The 13,592-nt window shown below is 42.7% G+C and overlaps 1 protein-coding gene across 1 annotated transcript in view; it reads right to left on the bottom strand.

The window, feature by feature from the left end:
- Positions 1-3,118: 3,118 nt before the first annotated feature.
- The window catches only part of LOC140915320 (L-threonine ammonia-lyase), a 34,598-nt gene continuing 24,124 nt past the window's right edge, over positions 3,119-13,592 (bottom strand). Inside the window, exons 9-10 of the mRNA XM_073354904.1 lie at positions 13,327-13,384; positions 3,119-3,421 (exon numbers count right to left, since the gene is read on the bottom strand). Coding sequence (XP_073211005.1) covers positions 3,323-3,421; positions 13,327-13,384 — 157 coding nt within the window. The 3' untranslated portion in view covers positions 3,119-3,322. The remainder of the gene's footprint in view (positions 3,422-13,326; positions 13,385-13,592) is intronic.

The following is a 13,592-nucleotide window of genomic DNA, read 5'->3' as shown; positions in this document are numbered from 1 at the left end:
CAGCCCTGTCCCAGCTCTCTTTCTGGGACGGGTTTAGATGTCCCATCCCTACCATAGTTTACTCACAAGGCTTCTGCAATGGGGCTTTAGGTAGATGAAGCAAATTTCCTGTCACCCATTGAAGACAACTGAGTAAAACCAGCCTTGAATTCCTGATCCGAGGTGAGTTTGGAACTAACAAATTGTTCTCGTACTAACAGCACATCAGAGGGTGAATAATCTTTCACTACTGAGGTGCCATGTACTCTGATGGAATGTTTGCTTGTTTTCACAATTTGTGGAACTAACAAATTTTAATGTTTGAACCAAAGTTCTCGTAGGATACTTAAAACAATGCATACTAAATATACTCCTTTAAATGAGAATTTACTATATGTTAGACATTGCATTGACAATCCCATTGTATTTCATAATACAAAAAACCACTGGTTGCACAGAAAATTTATTATCCTCTCCTGTTGCATACATTGATTTAAGTATTCAGAATGACTTTTACCTATGTACATATTTCATCTTAATATTAAAAGCCAACTGACTTGCAGTGAAAAAGCACTGTAGTAGCATGGAAATCAACTCTGGTAACCATTACATTAACAGATAAGAAAAACTGCCGGGATAGAAAAACTGTGAGAAACATTCTATGTTAACAATTATTCATAGCCAAAACAAGATAAAACCACACCTATGTTATTATGTGCAACCTACATTCAATAACTTGTAGACACTTGCAGATAACAACACTTAGACAATTTTATTCTACGCTCAGCCTTCTTCCGAAAATCAGGCCCATGGTGTCTCAGGTTGGCCATCCAAGCATTCGGACACACACAGTCAGTGGATGCTACTGAAAATTTTAGCTGTAGGGTCAAATCTCTGCTCGGCTATATACGTGCAACTTCCACTGAAATCAAGAGGAGTTTTGCCAGACTCTCTGAGGGGAAGTTAGGCTCTTATTTATGTTTACATCCAACAACCCAAATTCTAGACGTGGACAAGCTCCTCAGCTTCCAATAGAAGTCATGTGGGGGCACCTCCAAGGAAAAAAGCTGGCCTAATGTCTGTCTCTTTAAATGGTTTGAAGTCTTGTGACCAGGGAAAAGGAGCTGTAGCTGATAGTTTGTGATTTACAGGATAATAAATTCAAGTGTGTAAGCACTCTGTTGCCATGTACGTATTTCTACAGCCAGCAAAGAGAGACAGGAACACTCTGGGGTATGTCAGTAATCTTTAGTTTTCATTTGCAAATAAATATGGTTCTAGAACAACAACAAAACACTGAACTTTCACGTGAAACTCCAGGGGTGAGATCCTCACCCCTAGTCCCACTCTTTTAGACTGGATAAAAGAGTCAGAGCAACATAAGGGAGCCCTAAAAGTCCTGTATTCCCCCAGCACAGACACTGCAGAAACAACTCTATGTCTGCTCTCCAAGGACCACCTCACCAGCCCTAGAATCGAGCGCTCACAGGGGGGCAGGGCTGGAGGTGGGAGGGGTATGTCTGGGACGGGGGCACAGCATTGTAGAGATTCTGGGCAGAGCTGTAGTCCATAGGACATCCCTGGTTAGGCTGCTGTAACTTACACAAGTCCCAAAGCTGTCAATTATGCTGTCAGTTTCCAGCTCACAGACCAGTCCACAATCATGAGGGGGGCAGCGGTACCTGTAAGTCACCAGAGCCTTCTCCCCACAGGCTGTGAGTTCTGTGCTGCGCCTCTTAGAAAGACAGCACAGAATTTTACACGCATAACACTGTGTGAGGTAAGTCTCTGGGGAAGCACAATGCTCTTCAAACAACTAGAGGGGGATAAAAATTTCAGCTCAGGTGATCCATATTTTAATTGTAATATAGAAATGTATACGGTCATTACAGGGTTTCTATTACTCCCTTCTTCTTCAGCCCCTACAAACAAAATTGGACTTATAGTGTATAAATCCTGGGCATCTAAATAGGGTATCCAAATCCTGCATTGGGGAATGCCCAGTTACTTCAGGGCGCTTTGGATTAGGCCCTAATATGGCACATAAACACAAAATTTTACATATTTAAGCCCTAGCTAGAGCATCTGGAGGCAAATGTGCCCACATTGGAATAATGGGTTAATTCTGTTTAATTTTAACCAATGGAATGATTCATTATAGTTCAACTTGACTTGAAACTCGTCCAACTATAGAGGCAACTGGAATACTTAAGCTCAGTAATGGACTCCAGCTTTCTCTAACTAAAGTCTCTCCTCATCTCATGGTGCTAATTTATTAATAGCTCTCTGGTGATGGTTATGTAACAATTGGTAATCAGGGACATTCAGTTCAATGCGTTCCTTCTTAATTGCATTAGTGATTTGCTTAAGACTTATGCTTCCTCTTCTCCTGGAGCTGCCTTTGCTTATATATAAGGCAGCTACTTAGTAACTCTTAATGTTATACTTAATCTGTCACATGAGATGGATAGATTCTGTTTTGAGCAGATTATGATGATCATTTGATTTCTAATCACAAAATTCAAGTGCAGAGGTTGTGGAGGGGGAATATACTCTCCTTAGAGAGAAACATTTTATATATTGTTTGCTGTAGTAAGTTTCCAAAGGATAGAAGAAGCCCTTTGTTCCTGTTTGATACACCCACGCTCTAATCACATTAAGGCAGCCTTTTATAACTGCAACATTTTTAGGAGCCACATCCATATAAACATGATCATCTTCCCATAGGAAACATGCAAACTGGGGTTTTCCCTTTCAACAAAGTCTCTTTAATGTGTGTCATTAGCCTTCGCCCCCCTCCCATGAAAGTGAAGGTATTTTATGCAGACATAAATTCACCTGTACAACTGCCAAGGCAGACTCTGCAGATGAAGTGATGCCTCTGGCTTGGAAACATAAAATGAGCAGAGTAGTAATATGTGAAAAGCCAGCAGAAGGAGGATGCATTACTTACTAAAGCAGTGGGCATCAAAATCTGAAGAGTGAGGAGAGAGCTGCATTAGGAACTAAAGAAAAATGTCCTCTTTCTATGTACTTATTGAACACCACAGGATTCTACACACCAGTCAAATTCCAAACAGCCACTAGATAACTTAGTAATGAATTCCAATACAAGCAGAGGCTATCAAGCTTTCCTGAGCTAATCTAATGCTTCAAGTTTTACTTTATTTCAAAGGACAGTCACTTGATTGTGCGCAAATAAATATATCAATTGATCCTGTAGCTATTTGCTAACTGTTCTGTTTGGAAAGATTTATGCATATTTTGTTATTCGTGCCTCAAGTTTAGCTTTCTGTAATGTGTTGGTTAAAGAACCTCAGCACTTTCCATTGTGCTTTGCTCATCACCGTTCTGTCCACATCATTGTTGGGTAGCGTTCCAGGAGCGCATTTCTGAGTTGCGCCGTGTGGATTTTGTCTCTAGTTTCTATAATGCAGGTGACCTGGGAAAAGAATTAGGAACATTCTTAAACAGCTGACAACATTCTCAGACCACAATGGTATTTCCAACTAAGCCATAAAATGCATTCATAAAGGCAAGATGATCAGTCTAAGTTAAAAGCTTCTGGCCTCTGTAGTCCCTATCTTATAGCAATGCTATTCTTTCTCCAATCCTCAGAAACAGAATGTTGAAGTCCTCCCTCGGGCCCACCTGTCTCCCCAACCGATCTCCCCTTTACCTCCAAAATATTTGACTACAGGCTACTCCACTGGCTTTGAATTCCTCTTTTCTGACTCTCCCCTGGATGCCCTAAAATATAGTTTCTGCCCTTTCCACTAAACTGCCATGGAATCACCCATTACCACCTTCTGGATGAATCTCTTTGCTGTTCTCATTCTCATGATTTGCCTATCAACTTGACTTCTTCCTCACTCCTGGTCAGGATTCCCTCCCCACTCTGAAATCTAGGTTACAGATGTGGGGACCCGCATGAAAGACCCCTGGAGGATACGCTGCCACCACCAAGTGATTTAACAAAGAATCAGGGAAAGGACCACTTGGAGTTCCTATTCCCCCAAAATATCCCCCCAAGCCCTTACACCCCCTTTCCTGGGGAGGCTTGAGAATAATATCCTAACCAATTGGTTACAAAGTAATCACAGACCCAAACCCCTGGGTCTTAGGACAATAGAGAAATCAGTCAGGCTCTTAAAAGAAAAGAAAAAAGGTAAAAGAAGCACCTCTGTAGAATTTGAAGGGAAGCTAATCTCACGGGGCAATCAAATTTAAAACACAAAGGATTTCCCTCTGGGCAAAAACTTTAAAGTTACAAAAAGAAAACCAGGAATACACTTTCCTCTCAGCACAGAGAAAATCACAAGCCAAAACAAAAGTAAACTAATTAATTTCCTTGCTAGTACTTACTAATTCTAATAGAGATGGATTGTTTGCTTTCTTGATCTGTCTCAGGCAAGCACACAGGACAGACAGACAAAAGCCTTCTCTCCCCATCCCCCAGATTTGAAAGTATCTTGTCCCCTTATTGGTCTTTTTGGTCAGGTGCCAGCCAGGTTACCTGAGCTTCTTAACCCTTTACAGGTAAAAGGATATTGTGCCTCTGGCCAGGAGGCATTTTATAGTACTGTATACAGGAAGGTTGTTACCCTTCCCTTTATATTTATGACACTCTTCTTGGATGCTTTCCTCCCTAAGTTTCCATGATTCTGTGCTATCATGGCTCCTTCACTATCTCCACTGGACGCCCCTTCTCCTCTCTCCTGCTTTCTGTCAGCATCCTTTAGGAATCTATCCTAAACCCAACATTTTCTCTACACTACCTTGGGTAATTTCACTTGCTCACATGGTTTGTTATCATCTCTCCAGTCCTCCACTCAGTCCTACATCTCTTAGTATCTCTGCTGGATATTCTGCTACTAATTCAAATTAAGATGGCTAAACCAAACTCCACATTTTCCCTCCCACTCTCCCCCCCTTCCACCAATATATTGACAATTCTCCTACGTTCCCGGTCACCTAAGCTCACAACTTCACTGTCATTTTCAACTCCCCTCTCGCTCATCTTTTCCAGCCACTCACATCCATGCTGTCCCCGGATCCTGTCAATCCTGTACGAGCGTCCTAAAATCTATCCTTTCCACTCCAGTTTAATACTGATTTTAATTCCACCACCCTCTAAACTTTGTGGATGGAATCTGAAATAAAAAACACCAAATATAGTTCTTTCTTTTGTGGCACATGCTGTCATGAGGAGCACCAAGTACCTTTTACAATGTACTGTATAGAACTAGCTTGCATAGCTTGTAAGATGCTGCACAACACTGCACAATTTAACCTAATGGAGAAGTCCTCTCACTGGCACATAGCAGTTTAGGGGAAAAATGCACTCTGCTACTCCAAAAAAATTATGGATAACATATGTTACATTTTGGATGTGGCCATTTTAAGAGGACCTTCAGGGGTTCATTGATTACTCTCAGTCACCAGCGACTATTCAGAAATGATACGATATGATGAGAAGGACTCTCCATTATGCTGTTTATATTATGGCTATAAGGAATAGATCCTTTCAAGGAAGCAGTGAGACTAAAATCATTATCTTTCAGCCTGTCATCTGAAAAATGTTCATGGTGAAATTCTGAAAATCAGACCCTTGAGCATTTCATACTTCCCCAACATAAAGTTTAAAATAAAAATAAACACCGAAAAAGCCATTTGAATGATGAGACACTCCAAAATCCAGCTACAGACCGTGCCGAGTAGCCCTGAGCTTGTTTTTATTGATTATGGTTTCCCACTAGCCAACGTGCTCTAGGAATTATTTTGGAGAAGTTCTGTGGCCTGTCAGACTAGATGATCACAATGATCCCTTCTGCCCATGGAATCTATGAAAAACCATGAAATGAAGCATGATTTATTACCCACAACTATGTGCCTCAGTCTGAAGATGGCTTTATTATTTTTCTCCTTTAGAACATAAATCAGTTGTGTATTTCTCAAGATGCTTCCAAGGAATGGGAGTTTGGGTGGTTGCAACACTAGCAAGAACTACTGAATTTCAGTGAAGCAAGGAGGAGGAAAGGAAATGGGGGGCTCATGGAATGAGAATGATATCTGGGAAAAAATACCTCTCATGGAGGCTGGCCCTTTAGGGGAGTCAGGGACCAATCTCTCTATGACAGGCTCCTTTAAGGGGAAACAAGCCAACTCATACCCACCTGGAAGAAATTAAATCCTTAGCGGGCTGGTTGGCAGCTAATTAGCTAATGAGTCTAATAAAGGGTTATCAAGGCTCAATGGAAATGCATCTTAGAGATAGAAAGCTCCCAGAAACTCCTCAAAGCACGTAGCTCTAGAGACAGGATACTCTTGGGGAGAGGAGCTCCCAGAAGAACTCATCAACACCAAGAACCCAAAAGGTTCCCACTCTACGTCAGGAAGTCCTGTCAGGAACTGCAAGCTGTCCCAGAGAGGAGCTGCAGTTGATGGAGCTCTGCAGCCCCCTGGCTCAGGGGAAGCACACTCCCCAGGTTCTGCCAAGAGGTCTAACTCCAGGGAAGAGACCTGAGCAGAGAGAATCCTAGAGGGGAGGGCTATATGCAGTTGGGAATGGATAAATTAAGACTAACTGTCTCTCATGTAAGATGCTGGGGTGAAGGTTTACTTGTATATCCATTGGGCCTTTGGTTAGTAAACTAGCCCCTTCAGAAGGGGCATTACTTGCTCTGTAAAGCCTCATTGAGCATATTGATGACAGTAGCGGAAACTGAGGCAGGGAGCACTTACAGTGCTACACTTGGCCAGCAAGGGGTGCTATAGGGCAGTGACAATGTCAAGTACCTATAAGGTACTTCAGAGCTCTGGAATGGAGAGTCACTTTCTAAAATGAGTAACAATGATATAGACATTTCTGGGTAACTTTTTAAAATGTTGTTTTTTCTCCCCCTAGACAACAGTGAAGGGTGGCCTGTCTTGAGGATGTCAGTCACTGCCCAGAGCTAGGCTAAGCCCTGTGGCTCAGCTTAGAGTACAGGATAGCATGTAACTGCTCTGCCCCAGGATCAGGCCTGGGAAAGCAGCAAGAGAGTCAGAGAATTACAAATGCTCCTTTAATTCTCCTTTTGTTCTGGGGATGAGCACGGGCTGATGAAGTTATGTAGATTGTGAACTCTTTGGGTCAGGAACCACCTCTTTGTTCTGTGTTTGTACAGTGCCTAGAACAGTGGGGCCCCGCTCTATGTCTATGTTCATACTATTAAATAGTAAATGTTGCAGTGGCCTTTCAAGTTTACATATTCTCTCACACTTGACCAGCAACTCTAGCTAGTGAGTAAGTGTCTGGAGCCCATTTGCTCACAGTGGGGAGTCTCAAGAGAGTGGGGCTGCATGCTGTACCTGACATGGTAGGCCAAGCAAGGCAGGAGAGAAATGGGTGGGGACTTACTTCTCTGCTTGGTCGAGCAAGGCCTTGTCTACAGTGGGATTCTAGATGCACTGGTGCAAAATCCTGCTGTAGACCTGGCTTACACAAGTGCAGGGCAATTTTCACTGTTATACAGCTGGGAAATTTCCTAAGTCATGAGGGCAAGTTAGGCACTCAACTCCCACTGACTCTCAATAGAGGCTGGGTGCCTAAGTCTAGACATGACTGAGCTGTGCCAAGTACGTACCCACTGGTTTCAGGCAGGTTGATTTTCGGCACAGTTCAGCCTTACTTCTGCTGCCACTACCCATGCTACTGTGGCTATAGTGCTATTTATACTCCAGCTAGCTCAATTACAGTTGGGGCTCGTGTGTGGACACAAGCAAGGGAAATCAAACCCATAGTTTGGAGTAGCTTTTGATTTACTGTTAAGTTAAACTGTCCTATGACAGAAAGGTCTGACACCCTACAGTATTGTTGCATGGAAGCTGCCACCTTCCTTCCAAGATTAGCCAGCTAGTCAACGTTAGAAGACCCTTCTTCCTCAAGTGCTGCTACAGATCTGTTGGCACCCATAGAGCCTGCTCCTGCAGTCCTTAGGATCAGACAGAACGCCTGCTGAGTTCAATAGCTTTGCCTGCAGTGTAGAACTCATGGGTAGCAACGTTTCCATGTTTCTTGTGAGTCTGACTATTTTAACTGGATTTTTTTTTTAAATTATGGGCAAGTCACTGCAAGTAACTTGATTCCCTAGGACTGTTAAACCAGCCACCTATACTTCCATCCTCTGTATCAGGTAATATAAAGACAGACTTCTATCTATGGGTCCAGGTGGCCTGTTTTGGGTGTACAACAGGCCTACAAGTAACTGGAGGTGGAGGGGTCTTTTAGGGCAGTGTTTCTCAAACTGGTGTCCATGAACCCCCCGGGGTCTGGTAGGGCACTCCAGGGGGTCCACGGGCCCTGCTGATCAACTCCTCCCCCTCCCTCCCAGCACCTGCTGCATGCCGGGGAACAGCTGTTCAGCGGCATGCAGGAGGTGCTGCAAGGGAGGAAGGAGTGGGAACTGGGGGCGCTAGGGAAAGGGGGCAGAAAGAGGTGGGGAAGAGGAGGGGCAGGGATGGAGCAGGGGTGGGAAGAATGGGGCAAGGGTGGGGCCTAGGTGGAAGAGGTGGAGTGGGGGCAGGGCCTGTGGGTCCATGAAAACTTTAAAATCAAAATGGGGGTCCTTGGGTTGCTAAAGTTTGAGAACCACTGTTTTAGAGTGTTATTCCCACTCCTTCCTTGGGGTTTTTCTTAAATATCTAACTGTCAGCTGCAACTATCTGGACAACACTCAAAAGGAGAAAATAGCTAAATTGAATAATACATTGCACCTCTGTATGTAGGTAATGTCAAACTAAACTATAATAGTGCAGATAAAGGGATTCTTATGTTAAGAAGTTATAAATAGAAAAAAAGAAATGACGGTTTGAAAACCTCACAAATAGAGATTTATGAACAGATGAGCTTTACCCTTATGGTAGATTCCATTGTGGCCAAGAAGCCAAGCTGTTGACCACACTCCATCTCAGACCTTTAGGTCCATCTTAGACCATTTGTAATATGCTGAGCCCTGGCCACCGAGCGCGTTGGTGGTAAAGAACAAGATCTTGAGCTTGACTCAATCATATTCTCTCTTTAAGACTCTTCCCCTCCCCGGCCCCGTTCATCCTCTCACCCTTCAGCACATGCTTAGATTTACCAGCAAACTGTTTACCCACACCACTGTAAATCACTCCATCTGAACACGGACCCCTTCTTTGCCCTGACTGATCCATGAAGCAAGCTACCGAGGGAGAGCCACAGCCCCTTTAAAGTTCTTTACCCGCTGACTGACTTTCTGTCCTGCCAGAGAAGAGAGTCTTCTCCTTGATGGTTAGGAGATTGGAGCGGAGGAGGAGGAAGCAGCAATTCACCCAATGAACTGCTTGATGTTGGATACTGGGGGAATAGTTGGGAGGAGAGACACTCAGGACCAGATTGCAGTGCTTACCCAAATTGAGTAGTAGCTTGTGCCCCAAACAGTCCATTGACTTCCACAGGGCTACTCTTGGTGGACAGCAGCATTCAGCCTAAGGGGATCAGAATCTAGCCCTCAGGGAGTTAGACTGATTTAGAAAAGGGAGCAGGCATGAAAAGCTACCACCAGCTGATTAGGTACTTCATCCTCTGACTACGAGATACCTTCCAAAGCACTGGAAATGCCCCCCCTCCGCCACAGTCTATAAGCCCACAGTGATGTAGGCCCATTTCTCCCCCGGGTCTGACCCAGACTTGAGTTTGCTATTGCTGATTGTCCATCTTTCTTCAATGTCAACACAAACAGAAAGGGATTGCTAGATTTTTTTTTAAAAATGATTTGGTAAGAGTATCTCAGTATATTTTTAAATATTTAGAACCTGTAAAATGTTCCAAACTGCATCTGGAGTGAAGCAGGTCATGCCAGTTTGTTAGCACTCAGAGATCAAACACATTCCTTTGGAAACTGGGTAGATATTTGCTTTGTTTAATCATTTCAATAGTTCACCCCACCATATCAAAAATGGAGCACTCAAAACAGCTGGAGGAAGCATATTAATGGTTTTCACTCCTTGATGTTGCTACTTTAATTTTGCTGCTTAGCACAATTGGGAGGCTTTAAGATTTTGCATATTTCTTACTGTAGTTCTATGTTGGCACTGACCATCCTCTTCTGCCCCAGATCTCTTTCCCCAAGGTGCCACTGATTTTATAGACCCACAGACATACACTTTACTGTCCAATGTGGGACCTAGGCTAGGAACAGTGAGGAAAACATTCCCTTCTCCCTTTCCAAGTCCCAAAGTGGTCACCTAGACCCAGCTCCTCAAAGGCATTTAGGCACCTAACAAGCACTGAAAATCAAACTCCCTCTCTGAAATACCCCAGAAGGGAGAGGGACTAGGATTCTCAGCCCCCAGAAGAGATCTGTGGCCTTCGTGCGTAGAAGGGAAGGAATGGCAGAGAGAGGGGAGAGTCTGGGGAAGGGAATATTCTTGCAAGTATAGAACCCATATTTGCACCCAACTCAGAAAGAAGGCTCACTACTATCCTCTACAAACAGATTCTGCAGGGTGTAAACAAGAGGTGCTCATTAAAACAAATAATTCAGGGAATTGCCCATCCCTAGTTGTTTCTAACCTGCCAAGGACTATTAACAGGTGAAAAATCTTGTCTTTCAAAACTACCAACTTCAACATGACCTGGCTCCTGATGTTGCTACCAGACCGGTGATCTGTAAACTACTGCAAGACAAACATCTCACACTGGTAGAGACCCTCTAAATCAGAGGTGCAAAACAGAAGATCTCCAGAAGATGTTCTTGCACATTCTAAAAAACACAGGCAACCAATCCCATTGCATAGGTCACCTCATTAAGCAATTGCTGAACCTCATGAAGCCATATCATCATCAGCGAAAGAGTAAGGAGATTTGTTTCCCCCCTTTTCAATGCTGCTTATTTTCTTCAGCACAAAAGTTCCTGCAAACATTTTTCCAAAAGCAGAATGTGCAGTTGAACACACAGCTTTTTTTTTTTAAAGCCGTCTCCACACAACAACTGGCTAACAGCAAAGATCTTTCCACAGATGTGCACCAAATCAGTCAACCCAAGTACATCCAGGCATCCCACCAGTGAGTAAAGTCACTCCATCATCCTGATAAACAGTGAGTAAAAGCCAAGTTTCTCTTACTTGGAAATGAAACAGTAAATCCTGGGGAAGATTAAGCACTGTAGTGATTTAACTCTCTGAATGAGCCACTACTTTTATCTTTAACTCCATAGTTCAGGCAGAGAATCCATCATCTGTATTTACAATAGTGAGCATGTCTATGCAGGGACACTCCGGAAAGTTAGTCTGATTTAACAAAAGGTGTGTATTTAAAGTGGATTAGTTAAACTGCATTAAATCCCTGTGTGGACACTCATTCAGGCCTAACATGGCCTAATTCAATTTAGCTTAATTCACTTCCAATTTCACATTATTCACACTGCAAAATTCCTTATGGGATTGGGGATTTAGGCACATGTTGAGAGTGCTTTGCTGAGCAGGAGCAAAGAAATACAAAGAAATACAAAGTATGTGCAAAGTGGGTGAATTAATGTTGCTATGAAAACCTAACTTTTACTTTCTGACTTCTGAGAATTTACAGTCAGAACCTTAAACAAAAGTTTTGGCATTGAGTTCTATAAAGGAAAAAATCCGGAACTACTAAACTTGAGGATTAATTTTAATGCACTGGATAAAAAAAAAAACCCTCAAAACATTTTGGGATATTTTGGTCTGGATCCCAACTTTGCAGCTCCGGTTTCTCTCTAATTGTATCATAAAGGTATTCCATCCCCTTCCAGTACTGTTAAAAATCATCATCAGCATCATTCAGTTTGTGAAACACTTTGACCTTTAGATTAGATAGCCATCCAATCCTGTTGCAGTACAAGAATGGAAAGCCTATGAAAATAGATCATATTTAAAAGCAGACATGAGCAATGGCACACTCTTTTTGGTCAGAGAGTATATTTGGTTTCAATATTCTGATGCACTAGCCCCATAGCAAAGGTCGCAATAGACACGAAAACTCTTGTAGCATTCTCTGCCAAGAAACTAGGAAAGATGATCTAGTACAGCTTATTTGGCAACATAAGTAAGTATTAAGCACTATTTCATAAAAAGCTAATTGAGAAACCTTGAGTTCCAAGGGCAGCAAAATCCAGCTTTCACTTTAAAGACATAAAAGATAAAACTAGGACGGCTTTAAAGATTATTCCATATTGTCCAATTGAAGAGTAAAAAACTTCAAAAGTACTTAAGGCTCCTAGAGCTCAGATCGTCAAACGTATCCCAGTGATTTCAGTTACATCATTCAGTTGTGCGTGACAGTGAATAATGATTGAGGCAAGGAATGAGTAAGAGTGATGCTACAGCCTGGTGGTGAGAGGACTCATCTAGGATGTGGAATACCTAAGTTCAAGTCCCTGCTCCAATAACTATTGATACAAAGTGGAATAGCTTCAACAGGAGAGATTGAGACTATCCCATAGCCCTGTGGCTAGGGCGCTTTCCTGCTACATAGGAGACTCCTTTTCAAAACCCTTCTCCCCGTCAAGCAAAGGGGAAAACTGGACCCCCGTCTCCCATGTCCTCTATAACCACTAGGCTCAAATATAAGAATGAGGACTGTGGCACCATCTCCACCACATTCTCTGGCCATTTTATGCCCTTTAAAAATGCCCAAAACAAAACCTTCAGGTCAAATTAAATGTTTGACTGGAAATGGATTGTTTTCAATGGGCCAACATTTTTCACCATTTTTGGTTTGACAAGAACAGACTCTTTCATTGATTTATTTTTCAGAACCGCCAGCAAGCCGAAAACAGAAAAATCAGTGCAGAACTGAGGTCCCACCTCTGATCAAAGATTCCATAACACTTGGCCTAAGAACAGCAGCACTAGCCACAGAGGGGGTCTTGGCCCAATTCAAGTCTGGGTAGTTACACTCAATCTACACAGATTCCTCCTGAAACTTCAGCTGGATGCTGTTGCTCACCACTTACAGTCCAGAAATGTTATATACACAACGCAGCTCTGCAGTACCAATAACTGCAGGATTTCACCCAGAACGGTGTGCATTTCAATGACAGGAGAAGAGACTCATGGATTATTTATATGCCTGTTAAGAACAAGGTGATTAAGTTGCCCTATAACACAGAGTACTGCTGATTATCTAACATCTTGCTTCCAAAGTCTGTATTTTCTGCTGGGTGGCATTACAATGCCTTATCAACCCACATGATTATGTGAAGATATATGAAGGCAGAAGAGTCCTAACTTCTTTATAATTACAATTACAACCAAGTTTGTGAGAGGCCAACACAGCTGAAGTGACAAACTATTTCTCCCTCTTACCTCAATAGTGAAGAGATCAGATATCACAAACATGTGTTCTTGTTTGATGTCCAACACCCTAGAACAAACCAACCATAAATTAAAGAGCAGGGCAAATCCTAGTCATTGTCAAATGCTTTCTGTAAGTGTTTGAGCAATAAACAAATTCATGCAGGTGTAGTTGGAGGAAAGAAGTGTGATGTACCTCAAACCTTTTTCATATGCTGAAATAAACATGGGGTCAGAGCAGAGGCTGTTCAGATCCCTAAAATGCTTTTAGTCCTGCA

The sequence above is a fragment of the Lepidochelys kempii genome, chromosome 7, assembly GCF_965140285.1.
Source record: "Lepidochelys kempii isolate rLepKem1 chromosome 7, rLepKem1.hap1, whole genome shotgun sequence".
Classification (NCBI taxonomy): Eukaryota; Metazoa; Chordata; order Testudines; family Cheloniidae; genus Lepidochelys; species Lepidochelys kempii.
Note: the sequence above shows the minus strand (reverse complement) of the source record. Positions and strands in the feature narration are given on the sequence as shown.